Consider the following 26960-nt stretch of genomic DNA (forward strand, 5'->3'; position numbering starts at 1 on the left):
TGCAAGCAGCTCACCTTGTGCAACATTTGTCCAGATTTCAAAGAAAGGACTTGGATTCACATCACGCCCTTCAATCTCTGGTTGTAAAGTCTTTGGTGCGTTCTGTTAGATATTTTGTATGATTAATGGGGGAAACAATGTAGTTTGAATCTGGTAGCCTCCATTCTCACATGGGAGGCTGTGAATGACTCCAATTAAGTCACTGATGTAACTCAGGACTGTGAGTAAGTGATGATATTCACCCATGTACTGTATTAATCCAAGTTGCTGGTTTTATCTGGCTGAAAACCCCATTGTGCATTTCTCCACACTGGGGCTATTTGCATTATATTTGGCTCTTTCTCTTCAACTTTGATTTTTGTTTGGAGTGTTTATAACAATTGTAAAGTTTGCTGATGTATTCAGCGGAAGTAAAATAACCGTGTATCACAGTGCTCCAGCATCTTATCGCAACCTCAGTGCAACTCTGCAGCCTCCTGTTACATTGTTTAGCATGTTCCAGGGTGGTGAGCAATGTCGGGGGAACAAGGGGCATGTTGATTATCATCGGCTGGATGAAGAAGGGTGAGCACTTTGAGGTGGTTGACATTGTTGAGGGATGCAATTTATCTGGGCTGAGGGGGGGTGGTGGTGAGCATTGTCAGGAGGTTAGGTGGGAGTGCTGGTGGCTGTGCAGTGTTGTGGATGACAGGTACATTTTAAAACACTAAAACTTAGTGAACTATGCAGCCCATGGTGAGAAAAGGGGCTTGATTCTTAACTGTAGTTATGCTTAAACATTGGCTTCCTGACTCCGTATGACGCTGGGTTCAAATTAGAGTCAGAGGCAGTAGGCTCCCCCGGGCTCTAGTGAATGAAGATAAGTGGGCAGTTTTAGTGTGGGTCAGTGGTAGGCATCCTTACTCCATCACTAACATGAAGGCCTGGGTCTATGCTTAACTGAAGTTGATTGAAGCAAAAATTGTTGGCAAGGACTTGGGAATTTCTTTCTTCTTTTGAATGCTGATGTCAATCTCTTTTTTTTAAATTTTTATCAAGGAGAACAATTTTTAAAATAATTTTTGATTATAAACAATGCTTCCATTAAAGACATGGCAGTGGGGGAGTTCTATAATCTGACAGAGGAAGGAACTAAATTAATGCCCTCATTAACCCAGTGTAGATCAATAACGTTATCATGAAATATAAAATTTTACAAGAGAAGAAGCTGTTTGAATCTGTGATAATCCTTTGGCTGGAGTAGCACTTACTCTTCTAGTGTCTTTCTTAATGCATCATAGTAGTTATCAATTTTTAAAATATTTTAAGCCGACATTAACTACCAATAGATATGTGTTTACTCTTGCTTTATCTTTCGACTGAATTGATTTGATTCTCATTATAGGAGATATCCTTTTGGTCCTGTTCAAAGTTATGGAAAGACAGATCCCCAGATACCTAAACCATGGAATAACCTTCATTTTAAGGATTATGTTTTAAATCTGCCACAAAGAGTAAGAAACGATTCAAGAAATTAGAACTACAAGTTCCGTGTTTGTTCATATGCAAAACTCCTTGAGTTTACCTTTAGTCACTTTTAATACTCTTAAACCAGATTTCGCATGAGCTTAGTGAAAATATGGACGTACATGATGCAGTTCACGTTTCCCTGTTCTGCTTTTCATTTCCAGCAACAGTGACATGGCAGTAATATATTGAGAATCAGTGTCCTCTTTAAGTATGAAGCATTGGATCTGAAACATTAAGGAAAAAAAATGAAGAGATGAAGTCAATTGTTAGAAGTTTGGGATCTTTGTTTTGGGACTGATAATAGAATAAATACCGCACTAGATCATGTAACAATGCAGGAAAACTTCAATAATATTGACATTCACTTTTGTTAATTGGCTATAAGATGGCTATTTTTCTTTTCAAGGTTCAACATACCAAACTCCAACTAGAGAAGAATCCAGAATAGAGCAGACAGGCGAAATTTGCAATTAAATAAAGCTGGTATTAAATAGACTACTTGATGTTAGACCCATAATGTGTTTAAACTTATGTGTCATATCATGTTTGGAACCAAAACCAAGAATTGCAAATTTTGTTTCATATCATCCTTCGCATAAATATGAAAACAAGGGGGAAGCCTGTATTCCGGAGACTTTGAAATCAACTAGTTGCCTTCACACTGCAGTGTTTGTGGTGATTTACTTTTTAATTGGTTCATATCATCTTTCACCACAAAGAATTATTGAACTACTGCATAATAGAAAAAAACACAGTAATTATGATGTTGTGTGGTGTTGATGTACTTTGCCTGCTGTTTTTAGTTGCCCTAAATCTGTCCGGCTAGATTTTGATTTACTATTTGTTCCTTAGATGACCTTCAAGTTCTGATTGAGAAAAGATTGGACAGAAACTATCAGTTTACGGGCTGTAGTGCAAGACTCTCGATGAGCAAAGGTTTCAGACAGGTTAATAAAATGAATAAGATTAATGTGCTGTTCTTGACGTTAACATAGCTGAATTTAGACTTTATTGAAAGGCTATTTCCAGAATGCTTATTAACTTTCTCCCAGCACTTTACAAAACAGGAACAAAAACAAGAAACCCAACCATGTAAGTTTCAACATCACCCTGGAGCTGAACCAAATGTCACACAAAAAGATTGAGAAAATTCAGCCAATATCCTATAGAATAAAATAATCTATGGCAAGGAAAATAGGAGAAAATTGTCTGAATAGCTCCCAACACATTTCTGCCTCCGGGGAAACTTTATCTGGGACTGTGTGAAGTGAGTTCTCAGAAGTGGCCGACACTTTCCATTGGCAAAGCCCCAATTCAGTGTATTTTACGACCTCTTAACTGTTTCATTGGCAGCACGTTGGTGATGTGTACAGAGGTTACCATGGTAATCCTGCAAAAGGCCGAGGGGCTGATGAAGCTCCACGCTGCAAAGAGGGAACTACAGTCATAAAAGGCCACAACTAAGGTTGGGACTAATCCATGAGAAGGGTTTTTCCTTTCTTTCCCTTGATTTGTGCACCTGCCTAGATTCTGTCTGTTTTATTATTGACGTGCATGTCACCAATTTTGGGGCATCCTCATGGTTTTGTTGTTTATCTGCACCATCCATGCTCCCCTCTATCAAAGGAGCTGCCATGGTCAGTTGAGTGGATTGTGCACTGAGCTAGTCATTTAGGAGGTTCCTCCTGGATATTTGTGACAGGTCTTTCTGTGGCTCACTCTGAGCTTAGCATCCCTGCACGGTACTGATATCATGGTCTCAAGCCCCTGAGAAAGATCTGCCCAATAGCTTGACATTAAAATAAAATGCTAATCTTTGGGGTACATCCATTCCAGATTTCTTGAAGCTGCCTGAAAATATTAATAGCTGTGGAATATGGTTTTTCAAAATCGAAATTAGGTTTCTTTAAATTAAAAGTGCTACTTTAAAACAAAAAGGCCAAACATTGCCTTTTTGGGAGTTTAGACCCCAATGTGTCTAAGGGGAAGGATACCTGTTGTTTTCATTGATGAGTTTGGATTTTTGGGTGTAATTGTAGATGTTCTGGCTTTTGACACTTATTCCAAGAGCACACTTAAATAAAAAATTGTTTGTGGGATGTGGATGATGGTGAGTAGGTCCTTCCTGGTTATCCAGAGACTACACTGATAATGCAGGCGGGTGGATATCAAGCCTAGTAGCGATGCACCAACTGAACCAACTTCTCTGTCCTTTACGGTATTTACCAATTGAAGCTTCACTGGAACTGCACCCAATGAGGACAATAATTCCATCACACTCCTGACTTGAGTTTAAGTGCGGGGGAAGGGAAATGTTGTTTTGCAGAATATTTAGTTGTATTTGAAGCCACCTATTAATTCAGTATGTCTTTTGGTCAATGGTAATTCCCAAGACAGTGGTGATGGAACCTGGGTTGTAATGGTGCATTATTTATTGTGTGTTACCTTTCATATTATAGTCAGTTAAGATTGTCAAAGCTCTAGATTTTAAGGTGCAAAGTGCTTATGGCTAATAGGAGGCCAGAAGATTCTGAAATTTTCGAAAATCTGCAAAGAATTGCATAAAAGAAAACTGGACAAATTGGAATATGGGAGTGAGTAAGAAGAAACATAAATTCAGATGGGGGAGAGGTTCTACAAGTATTAAAGAGGGGAAAGAGTCCCTAAAACCAGGATTGGTCGCTTGGAGGTTGAGGCAGGGGTATTAATGAGGGTGGAGAGAAAATGCTTTGAACAAACATTTTGTATTTGTCTTCGTGGTAGATGACAGGCAATAGAGCATCCTTATAATAGAAGAAAATATAGGTGGAAGGGCCAGGCATGAACTTAAAATCATTGTTATCACGAAAGGAGGAAAAGAATTACTGGGAAAGACCAAAGGTTGACGCAACCCCTGAATGTGGTGGCCGCCTTCTTGGGAGAGATTGTTGACTTGCTCGCTGAGCTGGCTTGTTTTTGTTCAGACATTTCACCTCCAGGCTAGGTGACATCATCAGTGAGGCCTCTAATGAAGCGACGTTATTCTACTCCGCAGTTATACTGTCTGGTCTGATTTGGTGAGTAGTGTCATTTCTGGTTTTGTTCTGGAACAATTGGTTCTCAACTTATAATGCATTCAACAAACATTTAGAATTGTACCCCATATATAAAGCTATACAGAAAAAAAATGGAAATGACACAACTCACTATATCGGTCCAGAAAGTATAAATTCCAAGTGGAGTAGAACAACATCACGTCATCGAAGGCCTCACTGATGATGAGACGTCTGAACGAGAGCAAGCCAGCTTGGCGAGCAAGTCAACAACCTCACCTACAACCCGAACTATAAATCTTTGCTAAAACCTTAAGTTCTTCCTAGGGCCTTAAAATGAATGTTTGAAGAGACAGTAAATGTGTTGGCTGTACTGTTCAAATTTAACTTGATCATGGAAAGGATTGTGAATCCTAAAATGTGCTGTGCTGCAGGAAATGAAAGGTCATCCGCAGAATGTTGCTATTGGGAGATTGGGATACAGTAATGCCATTGAGAGGCGAGTAATGATGGTTAACTTTGGAGATAGATTGTGTGCGTTGCACAAATATTACACACATTTATCACCTGAAGACAACAGTTTCCAAATCTTACTGCTATTTCTTAGTAGCAAAAATAGAAAGGCAAATTATTATTTGGCTGTAAATTGAGAGAGGGGAATGTTCAACAAGACCAGTGGCTAAAATTAAGCAGCAGGCAGTAAAGAAGGTGCACTGCATGCTGATCTTCATAATGAGAGGATGAGATTCTAGGAGCAAGGATGTCTTGCTGCACACATACAGGGGATTGGTGAGGGCTACACCTGAAACATTCTGTGCATTTTGATCTCCTTATCAGAGGAAAGATGGTCTGGCAATGAAGGGAGTGCAGCAAAGGTTTACCAGACTGATTCCTGGAATGGCAGGATGGATGTCTGAGGGGAGATTGAGTTGGTTAGGATTGTGTTTTTTGGATTTTAGAGGAATGACAGAGATCTCAGAAATCCGTAGAGTTCTAACAGGACAAGATGATTAGGTTACATGTAGGAAGAATTTTCCCGATGGTGGGGGTCCTCAACTGGGGTCATGGTTTAAGGATAAGGGATAAATCTTTTAAGACTGAGACGAGAAGTTTCTTCACCCAGAGAGTGGTGAGCCTGTGGATTTCACTGCAACGAAGTGGTCAAGGCCAAAACAGCGCTTACCATAAGAAGGTAGATATATTCCTTGCTCCCATCTGTGTTTCTATGCTAACTGCACATGAGCTTGAACAGTTAGTGTCTGAGGAGTTGTACATTGTGCAATCATCAGTGAACATCCCAGTTCTGATCTGATGAAGAGTGTTCTGAGGAAGGATCACTTGACCTGAAATGTTAGATTCTGTGGACAGAAATCAGAGTCGTCAGAGCAATTTCTGTTTTTGTTTCCGAATTCTGACTTTGTAATGGAGGGAAGGTCATTGAGGCAATTGAAGATGCCTCTGCCTGGGATACTACACTGAGGACCTCCTAGAGATATCCCAGAGCTGAGATGACTGACCTTTAACAACCATGACTATCTTCCTTTTATGGTCCAATCAACAGAGTGTTTTCCTCCTATTTCCGATTTGCTCCAGTTTTAGAAGAATGCTTGATGCTATTCTTGGTCACATCTTGCTATCAAGGGCAGTGTCTCTCACTTTGGGAGTTCCACATTTGGACCGAGGCAATAATGAGGTCAGGAGCTGAATGTCCTGTGGCAGAACTCAAACAGCGCATCAGTGAGGAGGTTATTTCTTTGCAAGTTCTACTTGATAACGCTGTCACCAATTCCTTCTATCACTTGCTGATGATTAAGAGAAGATGGATAGGGTAGTCACTTGTTGAGGCTGGATTTATCCTGCTTTTTGTGTACAGGGCACATGTTTTGATTTGATTTATTATTGTCAGGCGTACAAAGAAACAGTGAAAAGTATTGTTTTGTGTGCTAACCAAACAAATACCTTACATAAATATGCCAGGGTAATAGAACAGAATGCAGAATATAGTGTAGGAGCAAATTACTGTAGATGCTGGAATCTGTACTGAAAACAACACTTTTAATACAGCATCCTGCTTGCATACCCATGTGCCTCTCCTCTGAGTGCTGCAGTGCTCGAGTGAATCGCAGCACAAACTGGAGGAACAACATCTCATCTTTATCACTTAATAGCCTTCTGGACTTAATATTGAGTTCAGCACTGTCAAATTGTGGACCAATTCTTATTTCCCCCTTTCTTTTTACCTTACTTTATTAATTCTCTGTCACTGTGTCCTCTTTCCCCTTCACCTACCCAAGTGGGACTGTCTGTTCTTTCTAGTCTGGCAGTTAGACATACCATTGCTCTGCCATTCTCACATTCCAATCACTTAATCTGAACTATAACAGCTTTTCTCCACTAGAACCCTACACCCACCATGCTCACACCACTACCTAACCACACCCCCATTACTGCATAGATGCTGTCCCCTTCACACCTCACTTTAGTTCTGATGAAGAGACATCTAGACTCAAAATATTAGTTTGCCCTCTCTCCACGGATGCTCTGACCCGTTGTGATCCCCAGCAATTGTTGTTTTCAGTGCAGAATATAATGTTACAGCTACAGAAAAGGTGCAGAGAAAGATCAATGCTAATATATTTGGGTGGCAAGATGGCTCAGTGGTTAGCACTGCTGCCTTGTAGCGCTGGGGACCTGGGTTCGTTTCCATCCTCGGGCAACTATCTGTGTGGAGTTTGCATGTTTTCCCTGTGTCTGTGTGGGCTTTCTCCAGGTGCTCCAGTTTCTTCCCACAGTCCAAAGATGTGTAGGCTAGGTGAATTGGCCAATGCTAAATTGCCTGTAGTGTTCTGGGATGTATACATTAGTTGGATTATAGGGAGTTGGGCCTGGGTGGGATGCTGTACAGTTCACAGTGGACTTGTTGGGTCAAACGGCCTGTTTCCATAGATGCTTTGATTCTATATGGGGCCCATAAATAAGTCTGATAGCAGCTAGGAAGAAGCTGTTCTTCAATCTGTTCGTACATATTTTCAACCCTTTGTATCTTTTGTCTGATGGAAGACTGCATAACCGAGTGGGAGGGGTCTTTGATTTTGTTGGCTGCTTTCCCAAGGCAGTGGGAGGTATAGTTATGGTCAGCGGAAGAAAGGCTGGTTTTCATGATGGACTGTGTGGTGGCCACAACTCTCTGTAGTTACTTGCGTTCTTGGGAAGAGCAGTTGCCAAACCACACTGATGTATCCAGAGCAAATGCTTTCTACAGTGCATCTATTAAAAATTCGTAAGCGTCATTGTGGACATACAGAATTTCCTTAGATTTCCGAGGAAGTAGAGGTGTTGGTATGTTTTCTTGACCGTAGCGTTGACGTGGATGGGCCAGGACAGATTGGTGATATTTACTCCATGGAACGTGACACTCCTAAACACCTCCACTCCACTTCATGAAGTCAATAACCAGCTCCTTCATTTTGCTGATGTTGAGGGAGAGATTATTATTTTTACTCCATGCCACTGAGCACTCTATCTCTTCCCTGTACTATGTCTTGTCATTGTTTGAGATCCAACTCGCCACGGTGGTGTCATCAGCAAATTTGTAATGGAGTTAGAGCTGAATTTGTAATGGAGTTAGAACCATGTAGTCATAGGTGTATAAAGAGTACAGTAGGGGGCTGAGTACACAGCCTTATGGGGCATCAGTGTTGAGGATTATGGTGGAGGAGGTTTGTTGCCTATCCTTACTGGTTTGAGGTCTGTGGGTCTGGGAGTTGAGGATTCAGTAGCAGAGGAGAGAGCAGAGTCCTAGGTCTTGGAGTTTTGGAGATGTTTTGTTGAAATTATGGTGTTGAACATAGTGTCAAAATTAATTAACATTAGCCTGACGAAGATGTCCTTGTTATCCTGATGTTCCGGGGATGAGTGTAAGGTCAGGGAGCGGGTGTCTGCTGTGGACCTGTTGAGCCTGTAGGTGAATAGTAGTGGATCAGGACAATCTGGGAGGCTGGAGTTTGATGTGTGCCAGTACTAACCTCTCAAAGCACTTCATAATGATGGAGGTTGGAGTCACCCGGTGATAGTCATTAAGGCACACAGCCTGATTTCTCTTTTGTGTAGGGATAATAATGGTCTTCCTGAAGCAGGTAGGAACCTCACATCAGAGTGACGAGAGGTTAAAGATGTCTGACTACTCCCACTAGCTGGTCCGAGCAGCATCTGAGTGCATGACTGGGGACTCCATCCCGGTCAGTCGCTGTCCATGGGTACACCCTCAAGATGGCCGACATGACGTTTGCAGCAGAGACTATGGGTACAGGTGCACCTGAGACTTCACTGACCTCCTGTTCAAAGTGAGTGTAGAATGCATTGAGCTTGTTGGAGAGGGATGCATGGACAATGCGTGGGCAATTTTCCACATTGTTGGGTAGCATCTTATAGCTGTACTGGAAGAGTTTGTCTTGGGAGGTAGCTAATTCTGAATTAGAATTCTGAATTCAGCAAGGCCACAATTTTGAATGCACAAATCTTTGGTACCATTGCGAGAATGTAGTCAGGTTCTGTAGCAAGTGTCTGCAGCTGTTTCTTGGTATCTCGTGGAGTGAATCGAATTGGCAGAAGACTGGTATCTGTGATGCTGGAGATCACTGGAGGAGGCTTGTCCATTACCATGTGTGACTGGATGTAGCAGGACTGCAGAGTTTACATTTCTGATCTATTGGTTGAGATTGCTCAGCTCTCTCTGTCACTTGCAGCTTGGCATGCAAGCAGTCCCACGCTGTAGCTTCACCAGACTGATGTCTCACTTTTAACTCTGTATGGTGGTGTTCTTGGCATGCGCTCTTCTTTGAATTAGCACTAATCTTTTGGCTAGATGGTGATGGTAAAGAAAAAGTTGGGGGTTGGGGGGTGCGTTGTATACTCAGCCGTAAGGTTACAGGGTGAGGTTGAATACACCTCTGCTGCTGAAAGTCCAGAGACCCTCATTAATTCTTGGTTTTGAATTGTTAGATCTGTTTGTGGCTCTACCACCTGCTGAAAATAATTCAATGTGAAAGAAGGTATCAATTTACAAATCGATAAGGACTGGGTTATGTTGATTTGTTCTTTCTTACTTGCTCAGCTGCCACTTTGCAGCTGTTATTTAGGACACAGCCAGCTTGGTCGATGGTGTTGCAGCTGACCCACTCTTGATGATGGACATCGACGTTCCCCATCCAGAGTACATTCTGTATCTTCGTCACTCTGTCCTTCCTCAGTGGGCTTCTTTTTAAACGTGGGGTATCACTGATTCACCAACCAATGGGGATGGGTTGGGGGTTTTTTTATACATATATAAAAAGCAAGAAGGTAGCCAGGGAGAGAGTTGGTCCACTCAAGGACAAAGGAGGGAATCTATATGTGGAGCCAGAAGAAGTAGGTGAGATCCTAAACAAATACTTTGTGTCACCAAAGGGAAGGAATTGGTGGAAGCTGTTCTTGGGGAAGGGAGTATTGAATTTCTAAGCCAGGTTGCTATTAAAAAGGAAGAGCTGTTGTGTGTCTTAAAAAGTATTAAGGTAGATAAGTCCCTGGGCCCTGATGGGATCTATCCCAGTCTACTGAGGTAGGCAAGAGAACACATTGCTGGAGCATTGGCAGGCATTTTAGTATCCTCTTTGGCCACAGGTGAGGTCACAGAAGGCTGGAGAATAGCTAATGTTCTCCCATTGTTTAAGAAGGGTAGCAGGGATAATCCTGGAAATTATAGGCCTGTGAGCCTCACGTCAGTGGTAGGAAAATTATTACTCCCCAGGGACCAGTGCTACGAACTCCACTATTTGTGGACTACATAAATGATTTGGAGGAAAGTGTAGCTGTCTAATTAGTAAGTTTGCGGACAACACAAAGATTGGTGGAGTTGCAGACAGAGAGGAGGATTGTGAGAGAGTATAGCAGGGTGTAGATCAGCTGGAGGCATGGGCAGAAAAATGGCAGATGACATTTAATTTGGACAAATGTGGATTGATGCATTTTGCAAGGTCAAGCACAGGTGGAAATTATATGTTGGAATTGCAGAACCCTTAGGAGTAATTGATATGCAGAGGGATCTGGGTGTGCAGGTCCAAAGATCACTGAAGTTGGCAGCGCAGGTAGATAATGTAGTAAAAGTGCCTGTGGCATGCTTGCCTTCATTGGAAAAGGCACTGAATATAAGGATAGACAAGTTACGCTGCAGGCTCTGCAAATATCCCTATCCTCAATGATGGAAGAGCCCAGCACATCATTGCAAAAAGATAAGGCTGGAGCTTTCGCAGTAATCTTCAGCCAGAAGTGTTGAGTGATTGATCTGTCTTGGTCTCCCCCATAGTCCAATTACTGTCCCATCAGAGTCCCCCTTGTTAATCAGTAAAGTGATTGAAGGTGTCGCCAACAATGCTGTCTGTTCAGTAGTAACCTGCTCAGTGACACCCACCTTGGGTTCTGCCAGGGCCACTCAGCTCCTGACCTCATTACAGCCTTAGTTCAAACATGAACAAAAGAGGTGAATTCCAGAGATGAGGTGAGTGACAGCTCTTGATATCAAGGCTACACTCGAACGAGTGTGGCACCAAGGAGCCTGAGCAAAATTGGAATCACTAGGTATGGAAGAGCAAAATCTCTGGTGATTGGAGTCCTACCTGACATGTAGGAAGATGGTCGTGGTTATCGGAGATCCATCATCTCCACTCCAGGACATCTCTGCAGGAGTTTCTCAGGATAGTGCCCTCAGCCCGACCATCTCCAGCTGCTTTAGCAATGACCTTCCCTCCATCATAAGGTCAGAAGTGGGTTTGTTCGCTGATGGCTGCACAATGTTCAGCACCATTTGTGTTTCCTTGACATTGAAGCAGTCCATGTCCAAATGCAACAAGACCTGGACAATATCCAGGCTTGGGCTGACAAGTGGCAAGTGATATTTGCACCAAACAAATGCCAAGCCATGACCATCGCCAATAAGAGACAATCTAACCTCTGTTCCTTGACATTCAATGGTGCTACCACCACTGAATCCCCCACTATTAACATCTATGCAAGAGCAGGTCAGAAGTTAGGAATACAGCAGCGAGTAACTCACCTACTGATTCCTCAAAGCCTTTCCATCATCTACACGGCACAAGCCAGGAGTGTGATGGAATACTCCCCATTTGCCTGGACGAGTCCAGCCCCAACAACACTCAAGCTTGACACCACCCAGGACAAAGCAACCTGCTTGATTGACACTATATCCATAAACATCCACACCCTCCACCGCTGACACTCACTATCAGTGGCGTGTACTGTCGACAAGATGTAGTGGAAAATCTCTCTGTAGATCCACAAACAATACCTTTCAAATCCTCAACTACTTCCATCTAAAAGGACAGGAGCAGCAGACATGGGAACACCACCACCTTCAAGCTCCCCTCCAAGCCACTCACCATCCTGACTTGTCACTGTTCCTTCTCTGCCACGGGTCAAAACCATGGAATTCCCTCTCTCATGGCATTGCGGGTCAACCCACAGCAGGTGGACTGCAGCGGTTCAAGAAGGCAGCTCACCACTGCCTTCTCAAGGGCAACCAGGGACAGGCAGTAAATGCTGGTCAGCCAGTGATGCCCACACCCTACAAAATGAATAAATAAGAAAATAAAGCTTTATAGAACATTAGTTAGGCCACGTGTGGAATATTGTGCACAGTTCTGGCCACCACATGACTAGAAGGGTGTGGATGCTTTGGAGTGGGTACAGAAAGATTACCAGGATGTTGCCTGGTATGGGGGAGTTTAGCCATGAAGAAAGGTTGGATAGACTGGGTTTGATTTCACTGGCACATAGGAGGTTGAGGGGTTGACCTGATTAGAGGTTTATAAGGTTGTGAATGGCATTGATGGGGTGGAAAGTATGAGGCTTTTTCCCAGGGTGGAGGGGTCAAGTACTAGAGGGCACAGTTTCAAAGTGTAAGGGGGCAGGAGTTTAAAAAAGATGTGTGAGGCAAGTTTTTCACACAAAGGGGTGGTGAGTGCCTGGAACACACTGCCGGGGTGGAGGTAGACGCATTAAAGAAACACCCGAACAAATACATGCATAGAAGGGAAAGAGGGTTACAGATCCTTTAGATGAAGACAGGTTTAGTATGGGAGAGAAAAATGTGTCAGCGCGTGCTTGAGGGCCGAAGGGCCATCTGCCCTAGAACTCCAGCTCAATGCTGTGGAGTGATGGGTTTGAAACCCATTACGGCAAGATGTTGATGAAATTTGGATTTAATTATAAGCTAGCTCTGACAGCCATATAACCACCATTGATCAATTGTTGTGGCTCACAAATGTCCTCCAGGGAAGGAAATTTTCCATCCTTACCTGGCCTGGCCTAAATGTGACTCCAGACTCTCAAATGTAATTGAATCTTAAATGCCCTCTGGGCAATTAGTGGTGTACAATAAATGCTGGCCTAGCCAGTAACACCCACATCACACAAGCAAATAAAAGGCGTGTATAACCTGGTGGTATGGGATATCCTAGGTTCTACAGTCAATGTTGAGTACTCTAGGGCAACTCCTTCATGACTATATACCACTATCCACCATCTCTGCTGGATCTATGCTCCTGGTGGGCCAGGACATAAGCAAGGAATAGTGGTGCCTGTGGGGTTGGAATCAGTGAACATGACAGTGGGCTGTTGCTTGACCAGTCTCCTGATTTTTGTACTAGTCCGCAGAAGTTATCCAGGAGGACTTTGCAGGGTTGACAGGGCTGTTTCTACCATTTTGATGTTTGTGGTGCCTTGGTTCTCTGGCTGGTTGAATTTATTCGTTTAGGCTGTTTAGCAGTTTGGTACAACTGAATGACTTGTAAGACCATGTCTACAAGCCTGGGGTCAAAAGTAGGTCAGATTCACTAAGGATTAGTGATCTAGATAGGTTTCAGCACCATTGATTAAATGGTTGCCACTGTTAATTCCAGGCTTCATTAAGTTCGAATTCCTCATCTCCCAAGTGCAATCTGAACCCATGCCGACAGAGCTTTAACTGCTCTAACCATTGACGTTACCACAACGTCATTGCAGGCTGGAATAAAGGGGAGGCAATGAATCAAGATCCTGCTGTGGACTGACCAGGCTGCTTTGTTATTGGATGTGTTGTGGTTATAGAATGGAGGCTGGAATAGTCAGAAATCAACTCTATTTCTGGATTTATATTGGAAAGATGACCAAGTAGTTGGAAGAAAGCTGGGCAGAAGTCACTTTTCATTGCAACTCTGAGGCAGTGATGAATAAATTCCAACAATACCAATCATGAAGACCTTCCTTCATCTTGGCACATGTCTCCTTGGTTTTCAGTTTAGTCAGTTACGCTTAGCATCATATTCAGATAGGTGCTGCCTTCATGAAAGGGCAGACACTCTGGTCTCTGGTGGTATTCACTCCAAATTCTTCAGGATCAAAGATTTTGGTAGAATCTAACCTGATAATCCGTAAGCTATATTTATTTTTTGACAGTTGGTGTCACTAGAGGCTCCCTCAGTAACCACCTCCATCATGTTTTACTTATAATTGTAGAAGGCAGACAGAACAGCGAATGTTTCATTTATCTTGTTATCCATGGTAGATCACTGGCAGACATCCATATTGTCAAATCCGTGTTAGCTTTACAACAGTACTCTAACAACTAACCTCGATGCATCAATCTTTAAGATTACTAATAGATATGTTTATGCAGGTACATAAGCTCTGTGCATCACCATGACATTAGAAATGGTTGAATGAGTATCTATTTAGATGAGCATTTGCCCAGTATGATGACTCATTTGATACTATTACCTGTGGACACTTCGAAATACTTCAGCCCTTTTCCCGCACATAGTTTTTGAGGATGATGGTTGTCACAATTGTTCTTCCTCTCTTTGGTTACCAGGTTGTCCACTACTGTTTTTGATCAGATGACGTTGCCTAAGTTTTACAATAATAAATGATACCAGTCTGCAGAAGATAAAATCATATCAGTTTTTCTTTAAGTAAGAACAGTAGCACTTGTTCATCCTGAAGGTGACAATGGCCTCCTTGACACCCTGCAAGGTTTTGTATAACCACATGTCATAAGCTTCTCTAAATGAAAACTAGTCTCAGCAATGTCTGTTCACCCTATGATTAATTTGTTCTATCATCTGCCTGTACAGCTCACAAACAAAGCCTTTCACTGTAAGGTACATGTGACAATGAATTCAATCAATCAATCAATCAATCAATCCCAAGAAGGGCCTTTGTCCAAACCATCCCATACTCTACATGTTCTTGTGAAACAATTTATTTAAATGTTGTTGGTTTAACCTGTTGATTGCTTTTATTTAGGTAGAGACATGCAAACCCAAATGTTTTCCTGTTGCATCATCATGTTCACTTTATTTTGTGCACAAAGATATTTGGGTCTCTCAATATCACATTTCCCACTGTCTCTTTTATTGTCTTGTTTCCACTTCATTTGAGAAGTAGATGTTTTCTTTTCCTTTGTCACATTTAGATTTTGTTCAGCACTCATTTTCTCAGTCAATTAGGTTTTCTATGTACTTTTTAAAGCATCTTGGTGACCCCTTGCTGTTTACATTCTCACAAACCATTGCATTGACAACTAAATTGGGTATAGTGTTCTTGGATCCCCCATCATAGCCATTCATGTAGATTTTTAAAAGCCTAAAGGTCCATCAATCCTACTAAAAGTTTCAGTGAACCACTCTAATTGGTGTTCCAATCAAATATTTCTTATTTTGATAATGAATAAATGGAATAAAAAAGTATTCTTGAGAGTGCTGACTTAAAATACAAATGAAGATTAACTGCAAAATATTTGTCTTTATGACCTGTTCACTGTGAATCTTTGTTCAATGCTCAGCAGTGAATACCTGTCTAAATGTTTATTACTTAATGTAGAAATTTAGATATTAAAGTCGGGATTAGGATAAGTTTTCCATTTTGTGACAACAAGCAATGAAATAAATTACTTGCCTCTCTTGTGTGTAGGTTATTTTGATTTGCCTTGTGTAATCTTTTAAATTTTTAAGTACATGTCAATGTTTGCATGCTCCTGACTTCCGGTACTTTCTAGACTGATCTTCAGAGTTGTCTTCTTCTAAAATGACCATTTAAAATTGAATTTACCCTTCAGTTTATACGCACAATGACATTTAATTGAACTAATATATATTAAATGGGCTCTTTTGAATCAGAGGAGATTGAAATGTATTATGAGATGTTCAAAAATGGCCCAGGAACTGTTTGAGTGTAAGAAATCAGTATTTCAATTATGATCCATTATTTATTGTTTTATTTGCATATATCATATTTACAGATTAGAACAATTTGAATTGCTATAGTAAATAGACCATAAGACATGGGAGTGGAAGTAAGGCCATTCAGCCCATCAAGTCCACTCCATTTAAATCATGGCTGATGGGCATTTCAACTCCACTTCCCTGCACTCTCCCCGTGGCCCTTGATTCGTTCTGAGATCAAGAATTTGTCGATCTCTGCCTTGAAGGCATCCAACGTCCCGACCTCCATGGCAATGAATTCCACAAGCCCACCACGCTCTGGATGAAGAAATGTTGTCTCATTTCCGTTTTAAATTTACCCCCTCTAATTTTAAGGCTGTGCCCACAGATCCTAGTCTCCCCGCCTAACAGAAACAACTTCCTAGCATTCACCCCTTCTCAACCATAAATTATTTGTATAAATAAAGTATCTGACCATGCAGTGAGATTTATTTTTTCCTAATTGTGTACATATTGACATCAATATGAAGAATTGAGGTACCAGTGACTGCACTTAATGCCAAGGTAGCATTTGACTGAATGTGCGATCAAAGTTAAAGGGCGATGTGAACCACTGGGTAAGGGGTGGGGGTTGGTTGGTGGGGTGAAGATGCGTGGGAAACACCACTAATTGAAGATCCTTCCACTTCATACACCATCCTGACTTGGAGCTACATTGTCTTTCCTTCGTTATCATTAGGTTTGAATCCTGGCATGGCCTCGCTCACATCACCATGGGTGTGCCTGCAGCGCACAGTCACTGCTGCAGTGATTCAGGAAAGTGGTTCCTGCTAAACTGAGTGTTTAGAGTTGGATAATTAGTGAGACTCCTGTCCAATTAGCAGATGAAAACAAATGGGGAGATGGTTGCCTAATAAAAACCGAAAGAACTGTGAATGCTGTAAATTGGGAACAAAAACAGAAGCCGCTGTAAAAACTCAGTAAATGTTTCGGGTCGGTGACCCTTCCTCAGAACTTACGAAGGTGGCTTAATGTTGCTCAGCAGCTCTGGTAGTGTCTGCAGAGAGAGAAACGGTTAACACTTTGGGTTTTGTGACTGTTCTTTAGAATGCTTCGGTGGCAGTTAGTAGAATTTATATTTAATTCACTAAAGTTAAATTACAGAGATGATCACCATCATTAATACCTTTGATATTGTCACCAACATATCTGGTTCACAAATATCCTTTTAAGGAAATAAATCAGACATTCCCACCCAAGGTGGTCTATATATGACTTCACGCCCACAGAAATGCGGTTGACTTTTAACTGTTCCCTGAAACTTCTGAGCAAGGCCTTTATCTGAAGGGTCATTAGAGATGGACACCACCTCTCCAGTAATGCCTGCATCCCTTAAAGAATGAAGAAGTCATTGCACAAGTGCCACTGTTTGTTTGAATCTGATTTGTATTTTGCATCCCAGATAGAAGAGTTCCGAAGAGTACGATCCCACATTAAAGGAGCAGAGCTACCTGAAGGATGTGATGGGATTTTAGGAGACAATTTTAGACCAACTCAACCTCTCAGTGATCGCATTGTCAGAGCTGCATTCCAATAAGAAGTGCTGAAGACGAACCGAATCAGTTCTAGGTAATGCTAAAACAAAATGTTTCTTGCTGTTCTACAAATAGGCTAATAATTGTTTATGAACATGAAGCATCTTTGCTGTTTACTTGCAGGTTGCTGTGCTGTAGTTAATTGAAGATTTTGAAAACATTTTCACTTCTAGATGTGTTGGCACAATAAACAGATATAAATATCTTTAAGCAGCAACATATTTTTATTCCTGGATCGCGTTGTGAAGGGGTGGGGGGAGAGAGAGAGATAGAGAGAGAGAAAAGGCAACTTGTTTTTATTTAGCACTTTTCCAGGCAAACCATGATGTGGGGGTGCATTAAATCCTGGCCCAGCAACGATGCAGGTGTGCCATGAGTAAATTATAAACAATATGGATATATGCTGGTGACACCAGGCTCCCCCTCTACAATGGAGGTCTGGAGTCACCTGATGATGAAGGAGCAGTGCTGTGAAAGCTTGTGATTTCAAATGAACCTGTTGGACTATAACCTTGTCTCATGTGGCTTGTCATTTTGTCCACACCCAATCAGTTCTGTTTTCTTTTGAATTGTTCATGGTGTTGTAAAGTATGTGTTAAATTTTACATTGCACAACTGCTAAGTTGCTCTCAGAAAACATGCACAAACTGTAATGAAGGGATAAGAAGCAAGTCTATATTTTGTGATCAGAGATAATGGGAACTGCAGATGCTGGAGAATCCAAGATAACAAAGTGTGGGGCTGGATGAACACAGCAGGCCAAGCAGTATCGGAGATGCTGCTTGGCCTGCTGTGTTCATCCAGCTCCACACTTTGTTATCCTATATTTTGTGATGTTGACGAATAGGCAGGACAGAGGGAAAAGCTCCCTGGCGTGTTTTTGAAATAGTGCAATCAATAACACCCCTGCCTGCTGCCAACTAATCTCTGAAAGCCCTTCTCCAACAGGAATTGCAAAGACCTCTTGAGTTTTGTTGCCACTAAACTTGAGACCACCTCATTACTTATGTTTATCACTTCCCTCCCATCCACTAGCTGACCCGTGCTCACCTTTCTCCACTTTCCAATGACCTTAGCCCCCAGCATAATCTTTTTTTAGTTTCTCTACCTCACCTTCAACTCAGCTTCCTCATTAGACCAACCGCCTACTTTCCATTTTAACTGTTGGCCAACTGTTGGTCCCAATGTTGTTAACCAACTTTAGGAACTCTTACTTCCTCATTTAAAATCTGTAATGATCTTCCCTTTTTGTCCAAACACCAGAGTCTATTTTTCACCCCTTCCTATTTCCTGTTAATGTGCTGTTCCTTGCTGCAATCATCCAAAACAATTGTTAAATACTGTCCATTCTTCTGGATGGGGGCAGACCCAATAATACTCAATGGCCTAACACTATTCAGGACAAAGCAGCTCACTTGATTGGCACTACATCCACTCCCTCCACTACCGACATTCAGTAGCAGCAGTGTGTACTATCTACAAGATACACTGCAGAAATTTACAGCACCTTCCAAACACATGACCACTGCCATCTGGAAGGATAGGGACAATTGAGTCATGAGATTTCCCTGCAACTTGCCCTCCAAGCCACTCACCATCCTGATGTGGAACCTCTCTCTTTGTTGCTGGGTCCAAATCCTGGAATTCCCTCCCTCAGGGCATTGTAGGTCTACCCTTAGCATGTGGATGTAGTGGTTCAAGTGGGCAGCTCACCACCACATTTTCAACTAGGGACAGGCATTAAGTGCTGCCCTAACCAGCAATGCCCATGTCCCATGAACGAATGAAAAACAATTGGATGTATGCTGATGACACCAGGTTCCACGTCTATAATGTCTCTCTCAATCACTCCACTGTCACTAACTTATTGTTCAACATTATTGTACTTAATAAGCAGAAATTTTCTGCTGTGGAACATTGAGAAGACTAAGCCATTGTCGTGTTTGATGGCAGAAAGAAGAACAGCTAAAGTGGATTTTTGAAAAAAATTTAGCTGCACACTTTGAAAGAAATATTGTTGAGACTGTGCTGTCAGAATTTATCAAATTGTTGGTGTCAGTAGACCACCTATATCTGATAGGCATGGGTTAATTCAGGATACTTGGTTTAATTTTTGCTAAGAAAAGGTCATATCTTACTTTACTAAAAAGGAAGGACATCATTGCTCCAGAGGGAGTGTAAGAACATTTCAGGGCTTGAATATTGCACGTGAAAAATTAGAGAGGCTTGGAGTTTTCCCTTCTTTGGAACAGAGGACGCTGAGGACGACGTAATTGAGTATACAAAGTAATAAGGGCTTGGATAGAGTCGGCAGGAAAGACCCGTTTCTCCTCTAGAGGAAAGGTCAGTGATTGGGGGCACAGATTTAAAGTAATTTGTCATCTGAAAAACCCTTTGACCCCAGAGCACAGGGACTGCCTGGGATTCGCTGCCTGGTTGGATGTTTGAGGTGAATACCTTGACCCAGTTCTAGGAATCTGGATCGTCACCTGAAGTGCTATGGACCAGGTGTTTGAAAGTGGGATTAGAATGGACAGCTAGCTCACGCACATGGACTGCGTGACTTTTTTGATGTGCTGTAACTTCTCTGTGATACAGTGTCTTGTTACCATTTTAATTTTGGGCTATTCAGTTACATTATCGTCCAGTCTCTGACATTCTACGCTCCATCAATTTGAAAACATGAAAGCTGTCTGCTGTCTATATTTTTGACTTGCATGAAATCCCATTCATCCATCACCCTGCAGCTCCTGCTTCCTAATTTTTAAAATGCCTGTCTTTTTTTTTTGATTTCTATCATGGCTTTGTTCTTCAATATCTCTTTTAATTTTCTTCAGCCCCTCAATTGTCCACAATGACCAAAGTTATGACTGAAGGGTTAGTTTCTATGCTGTATGATTCTAAGACTGTATAACTGTCAGATGTTTACATTCCTGTGAGGTTTCCTGAATATTTCTAACTTTAATTGCTCCACCATTGGTGTCTGTGCCTTTTTACACTACCTTGATCCTAAGCTCAGGAATTCCCTCCATTTTTTTTCCCTCACTTGCTTTTAAGATGCTCCTTTCAAAAACTACACCTTTCTTTAATTATGCTTTGGACCATCTATCCTTTATAACACCATTGTGGTTCAATGCCCAGTGTAGCAGGATAATTTTCTGAAGGGTCGAGGCCCAAAACGTCAGCCTTCCTGCTCCTCTGATGCTGCTTGGCCTGCTGTATTCATCCAGCTGTACATCTTGTTATTGCAGGATAACGGTTCTGTTACACTATTTTGTTTGTTAAATATATACTCATGACTTAGAATATTCCTGCAGAATTTACTAAGTAGAGAGATGGGAAATTAAATACTGTTTTTGCTCCTTTTGTTTGTACCCACTAAATAGGTCATTCTGTCCTGAAGGAATTGGATCCACTTTTAGAAAGCAGAACAATACTGTTAAAATAGAGGTGATTAATTAATTAATAGGAATATCAACTGCATTAGTCTTCCACTGGGGAAGCTTGTTCTAATGATTTTTCTGAACCTAATGCTAATTCACTGCACATTTGGTCAGGACTGAATTTCAATAATGCTAATTTTACAGATGAGAAAGAGGACAAAAACCCAAATTCTTAGAAATCTGAAAATCTAGTTTGAAACTGTAATATTCGTGCTTTTTTTAAAAAAAAATACTTTTCAAAGAGCTGGCCTTTCATACCAAACCCATCATTTATTACCCATCCCTACTTGCCCTTAAGTGTTGTTGAACTGCATAGTCTGTTAGGTGTATATCCACTCACAATGCTGTTAGGGAGGGAGTTCCAGGATTTTTACCCAGTGACAATGAAGGACGTCAAGAGGGAGAGTGGCTTGGAGTGGAACTCGTAGTTGGTGGTTTTCCCATGTATCTACTGCCCTTTTCTTCTAAATAGAAGTGGTTGTGGGTTCGGAAGGTGCTGCCTGAGGATCTGAGGTGAATTCCTGCGGTGCATCTCATAGATAGTACACACTGCTGCTACTGAGCGTTGCTGGAGGAAGTGGATGCTTATGAATGTAATGCCAATCAAATGCTTTGTCCTGGATGGTACCAAACTTCTTCAGCATTGTTGGGGATCCACTCATCCAGGGGAGTGGGAAGTATTCCATCACACTCCTGACTTATGTATTATAGATGGTGGACAGGCTTTGCGGAGTCAGGAGGTGAGTAACTTGCTGCAGTATTACTAACCTCTGACCTCCTATCGTAGCTGTTGTGCTTGTGGCGAACCCAGTTGAGTTTCTGGTCACTGGTAACCCCAGGATGTTGATATTGGGGATTCAGTTGGTAACACCATTGAATGTCAAGGGATGGTGGTTGGATTGTCTCTTATTGGTGATTGGCATAGCCTAGCATTTGTGTGGCATGAATGTTATTTGCTACCTGTCAGTCCAAGTCTGGATATTGTCCAGAGCTTGTTGCATTTGAACATGGACTGCTTCAGTATCTGAGGAGGCATGAATAGTGCTGAACATCCCTACATCTATCCTTATGATGGAGAGGTCATTGATGAAGTGGCTGACGATGGCTGGGCCTAGGACGCTACCCTGAGGAACTCCTGCAGAGATGCCCTGGAGCTGCAATAACTGGCCTCCAAGACATAACGCAGTGTGGAGATGGAGGAACACAGCAGGCCAGGCAGCATCAGAAGAGCAGGAAAGTTGGCATTTTGGATCGGGACCCTTCAGAAATTTCTGAAGTGTTCCTCCAGCTCCACACTGTGTTATCTCCTACTCCAACATCTGCGAGTCTTACTATCTCTGACCTCCAACAGAGGTCAGTTAACCAGCCAGCAGAGCATTTCCCATTAACTCTGACTCTTGCTCGAGCTTCTTGATGCCACACTCAGTTGAATATGGCCTCTATGTCAAAGGCAGTGCCTCACTCTGTAGGTCTGGAGATCAGTTCCTTTATGTTTGAACCAAGGTTATAATGAGGCCAGGACCTCAATGGTCCTGTGACCAAGTTTTTGCAAAGCAACTTGTTGCTTGATGGCACTATATTGACCCCTTCCATCACTTTACAGATGGCGAGTGGACAGATGTGTTTTGTAATGGCTGGGTTGGGTTAGTCCTGTTTGTTGTGTATGGGATTTGCCTGGGAAATTTCCATGTTGCTGAGTAGAAGCTTGGAACAACTTGGTTAGGAGAGTTACAGGTAATAGTGTCAAAGACTTCTGCACTATCTTGAGGATTATCAGATCAGCCATGATCTAATTGAATTATGTCGTAGACTCAATGGGCTGAATGGCCTATTTCTGCTCCCGTGTCTTATGGCTGTTTGTGTGTAGAGCAACCCTTTGTCCACACATGATGCTTTTCAATTGCTATAGATACACACATCTTATTAGCTCTTAGCTTTGTACTTATTAAAAATTCATTCATAGGATGTGGGCACTGCTGCCTGGGCCAGTATTTATTGCTGAGAGGGCAAGGAAGAGTCAATCACATTGCTGTGGGTCTGGAGTCACATGTAACCCAGACAAGGTAAGGATGGCAGTTCCATTCCTAAAGGACGTGAGTGGACTATTAATTTTTCTAACATGGGACGGTGAGCTCATGATCATCATTAGACTCTTAATTCCAGATTTTTATTGAATTCACATTCCACCATCTTCCCTGGTGGGATTTGTGCTCAGGTCTCCATGTATTACCTAGGTCTCTGGATTAACAGTCGAGTACTAATACAACCAGGCCATTGCCTCCCCCTCACTACCTGGTTGTTAGCATGACTTTGGTTCACTACTTCATTAGCACACACAGTTTTGTTGCAGTTACAGGGCACCAGCCTCCCTTTAGGAGAAAGCAGGTAACTTGAGATGATGGGGAGGACTGAACAGTTAATCTGTCTGTCGGTTAGGGGGTTGACCTGTAACTCTACACCACCGTGTTATATCAGTATTGTAGCTATGGCCACAACAAGTCGCCACGTGTGAGTGTTAAAGTGGCAGTGTTCTTCAGTGGTGTGAAGAGTGGCCACAGCCAGTCAGCTTTCACCGCAGTCAATAAAGAGTCACATCCTATTCTAGTCCACAGTGTTGGCCCTGCTCAATCATGCCCACAGATCCCTGGAAGGTTGTAAGACAGAGCCCCTGCAGTCTGGGATTTGGATCATGGTCAGTCCTGCAAATCAGGTGAAAGCAGACCAGGAATTTGAGATAATAAAGTGTGAGGCTGGATGAACACAGCAGGCCAAGCAGCATCTTGGGAGCACAAAAGCAGACGTTTCGGGCCTAGACCCTTCATCAGAGAGGGGGATGGGGAGAGGGTTATGGAATAAATAGGGAGAGAGGGGGATGCGGACCAAAGATGGAGAGAAAAGAAGATAGATGGAGAGGAGAGTATAGGTGGGGAGGTAGTGGGGGGGAATAGGTCAGTCCAGGGAAGACGGACAGGTCAAGGGGGTGGGATGAGGTTAGTAGGTAGGAAATGGAGGTGCGGCTTGGGGTGGGAGGAAGGGATGGGTGAGAGGAAGAACAGGTTAGGGAGGCAGAGACAGGCTGGGCTGGCTTTGGGATGCAGTGGGGGGAGGGGACGAACTGGGCAGGTTTTGGGATGTGGTGGGGGAAGGGGAGATTTTGAAGCTGGTGAAGTCCACATTGATACCATTGGGCTGCAGGGTTCCCAAGCGGAATATGAGTTTCTGTTCCTGCAACCTTCGGGTGGCATCATTGTGGCACTGCAGGAGGCCCATGATGGACATGTCATCTAAAGAATGGGAGGGGGAGTTGAAATGGCTCGCGACTGGGAGGTGCAGTTGTTTATTGCGAACTGAGCGGAGGTGTTCTGCAAAGCGGTCCCCAAGCCTCCGCTTGGTTTCCCCAATGTAGAGGAAGCCACACCGGGTACAGTGGATACAGTATACCACGTTGGCAGATGTGCAGGTGAACCACTGCTTAATGTGGAAAGTCATCTTGGGGCCTGGGATGGGGGTGAGGGAGGAGGTGTGGGGGCAAGTGTGGCATTTCCTGCGGTTGCAGGAGAAGGTGCCGGGTGTGGTGGGGTTGGAGGCAGTGTGGAGCGAACAAGGGAGTCACGGAGAGAGTGGTCTCTCCGGAAGGCAGACAAAGGTGGGGATGGAAAAAACGTCTTGGGTGGTGGGGTTGGATTGTAGATGGCGCTAGTGTCGGAGGATGATGCATTGTATCCGGAGGTTGGTGGGGTGGTGTGTGAGAACGAGGGGGATCCTCTTTGGGCTTTTGTGGCGGGGGCGGGGTGTGAGGGATGTGTTGCAGGAAATGCGGGAGACGCGGTCAAGGGCGTTCTCGACCACTGTGGGGGGGAAGTTGCGGGTCCTTGAAGAACGTGGATATCTGGGATGTGCGGGAGTGGAATGCCTCATCATGGGAGCAGATGTGGCAGAGGCAGAGGAATTGGGAATAGGGGATGGAATTTTTGCACGAGGGTGGGTGGGAGGAGGTGTATTCTAGGTAGCTGTAGGAGTCGGTGGGCTTGAAATGGACATCAGTTACAAGCTGGTTGCCTGAGAGGTCCAGGAAGGTGAGGGATGTGCTGGAGATAGCCCAGGTAACTGAATGTTGGGGTGGAAGGTGTTGAAGTGGATGATCTGTTCGAGCTCCTCTGGGGAGCAAGAGGCGGCGCCGATACAGTCATCAATGTACCGGAGGAAGAGGTGGGGTTTGGGGCCTATGTAGGTGCGGAAGAGGGACTGTTCCACGTAACCAACAAAGAGGCAGGCATAGCTGGGGCCCATGGCCACCCCCTTAGTCTGCAGGAAGTGGGAGGAATCGAAAGAGAAGTTGTTGAGGGTGAGGACGAATTCGGCTAGGCGGATGAGGGTGTTGGTGGAGGGGGACTGGTTGGGCCTGCGGGACAGGAAGAAGCGGAGTGCCTTGAGGCCATCTGCATGCGGAATACAGGTGTATAGGGTCTGGACGTCCATGGTGAAAATGAGGTGTTGGGGGCCAGGGAATTGGAAGTTCTGGAGGAGGTGGAGGGCGTGGGTGGTGTCACAGACGTAGATAGGGAGTTCCTGGACCAAAGGGGAGAAAATGGAGTCCAGATAGGTGGAGATGAGTTCGGTGGGGCAGGAACAGCCCCAAGATGACTTTCCATATTAAGCAGAGGTTCACCTGCACAACTGCCAATGCGGTAAACTGTATCCATTGTACCCAGTGTGGCTTCCTCTACATTGGGGAAACCAAGCGGAGGCTTGGGGACTGCTTTGCAGAATACCTCCGCTCGGTTCGCAATAAACAACTGTACCTCCCAGTCGCAAACCATTTCCACTCCCCCTCCCATTCTCTTGATGACATGTCCATCATGGGCCTCCTGCACTGCCACAATGATGCCACCCGAAGGTTGCAGGAACAGCAACTCATATTCCGCTTGGGAACCCTGCAGCCATATGGTATCAATGTGGACTTCACTAGCTTCAAAATCTCCCCTTCCCCCACCGCATCCCAAAACCAGCCCAGTTCGTCCCCTCTTCCCACTGCATCACACAACCAGCCCAGTTCGTCCCCTCCCCCCACTGCATCCCAAAACCAGCCCAGCCTGTCTCTGCCTTCCTAACCTGTTCTTCCTCTCACCCATCCCTTCCTCCCACCCCAAGCCGCACCTCCCTTTCCTACCTACTAACCTCATCCCACCTCCTTGACCTGTCCGTCTTCCCTGGACTGACCGATCCCCTCCCCACCTATACTCTCTTCTCTACCTATTTTCTTTTCTCTCCATCTTCGGTCTGCCACCCCCTCTCTCCCTATTTATTTCAGAACCCTCTCCCCATCCTCCTCTGTGATGAAGGGTCTAGGCCCGAAACGTCTGCTTTTGTGCTCCCGAGATGCTGCTTGGCCTGCTGTGTTCATCCAGCTTCACACTTTGTTATCTTGGATTCTCCAGCATCTGCAGTTCCCATTATCACCAGGAATTTGAGACATCAGTACAGGAGGTCAGTCTGGACTATATGTCTGAGGGGTCTACCATGGCCAGTTATGGAGATTGGTTCATTAGTCTGGGTATGGAGTCCTGGAGGAAATGTCCAACCTGACTATGGGGGTGGGCTTTATTGCGTTTGGCCTGAGGCAATGGTAATTGTGCTTGGGGACAATTGCAAATATCTCAGTGGGACTTCAGTGAATAGGATGCAGCTGGGATCTGTGGAAATGGGATGGTCAGTTGGGTCACAAGAACTCTGACCTCTGACCTGGGAAGGGTGTAGGGCCAACATGGATGTTGGATTGTGTAAAATCATGTGCTTGGTGGTAAAGTGGGCGCAATACTATTAATGTCAAGAGGCTGAATGGAAATAAGTGGAGTTCAAAGGTTGCCAAGGCCTCAGGGATGTGAACAAAAAGGGTAAGATGGTAGGGGAAGAAGTGTAAAACAACAACCAGGCTGTTGTGTGGGTGATTTTAACTTTCCCTACATTAACTGGGGCTTGCTAAAGTGCCAGGGGCTTGGATGGGTTGCGGGGTGGGGGGGGCGGGGGGGGGGGGGGGGGGGCGGGGGGACACAGTTTAAGTGCATCCTGGATTTTATTTTAAAACAATATGTAACTAGTCCAATTTCGGGAATAGTGACCATAATTCTG

The 26960-nt window shown here is 43.6% G+C and overlaps 1 protein-coding gene across 3 annotated transcripts in view; it reads left to right on the forward strand.

The window, feature by feature from the left end:
• Window positions 1-26960, forward strand: part of ca8 (carbonic anhydrase VIII) — a 68043-nt gene that overhangs the window by 21599 nt on the left and 19484 nt on the right. For all 3 annotated transcript variants that reach the window (XM_048528445.2, XM_048528443.2, XM_048528444.2), the window contains one exon: window positions 17256-17422. In XM_048528445.2, coding sequence (XP_048384402.1) covers window positions 17256-17390 — 135 coding nt within the window. In that variant the 3' untranslated portion in view covers window positions 17391-17422. The remainder of the gene's footprint in view (window positions 1-17255; window positions 17423-26960) is intronic.

This window comes from Stegostoma tigrinum, chromosome 5 (genome assembly GCF_030684315.1).
Source record: "Stegostoma tigrinum isolate sSteTig4 chromosome 5, sSteTig4.hap1, whole genome shotgun sequence".
In the NCBI taxonomy this organism is placed as follows: domain Eukaryota; kingdom Metazoa; phylum Chordata; class Chondrichthyes; order Orectolobiformes; family Stegostomatidae; genus Stegostoma; species Stegostoma tigrinum.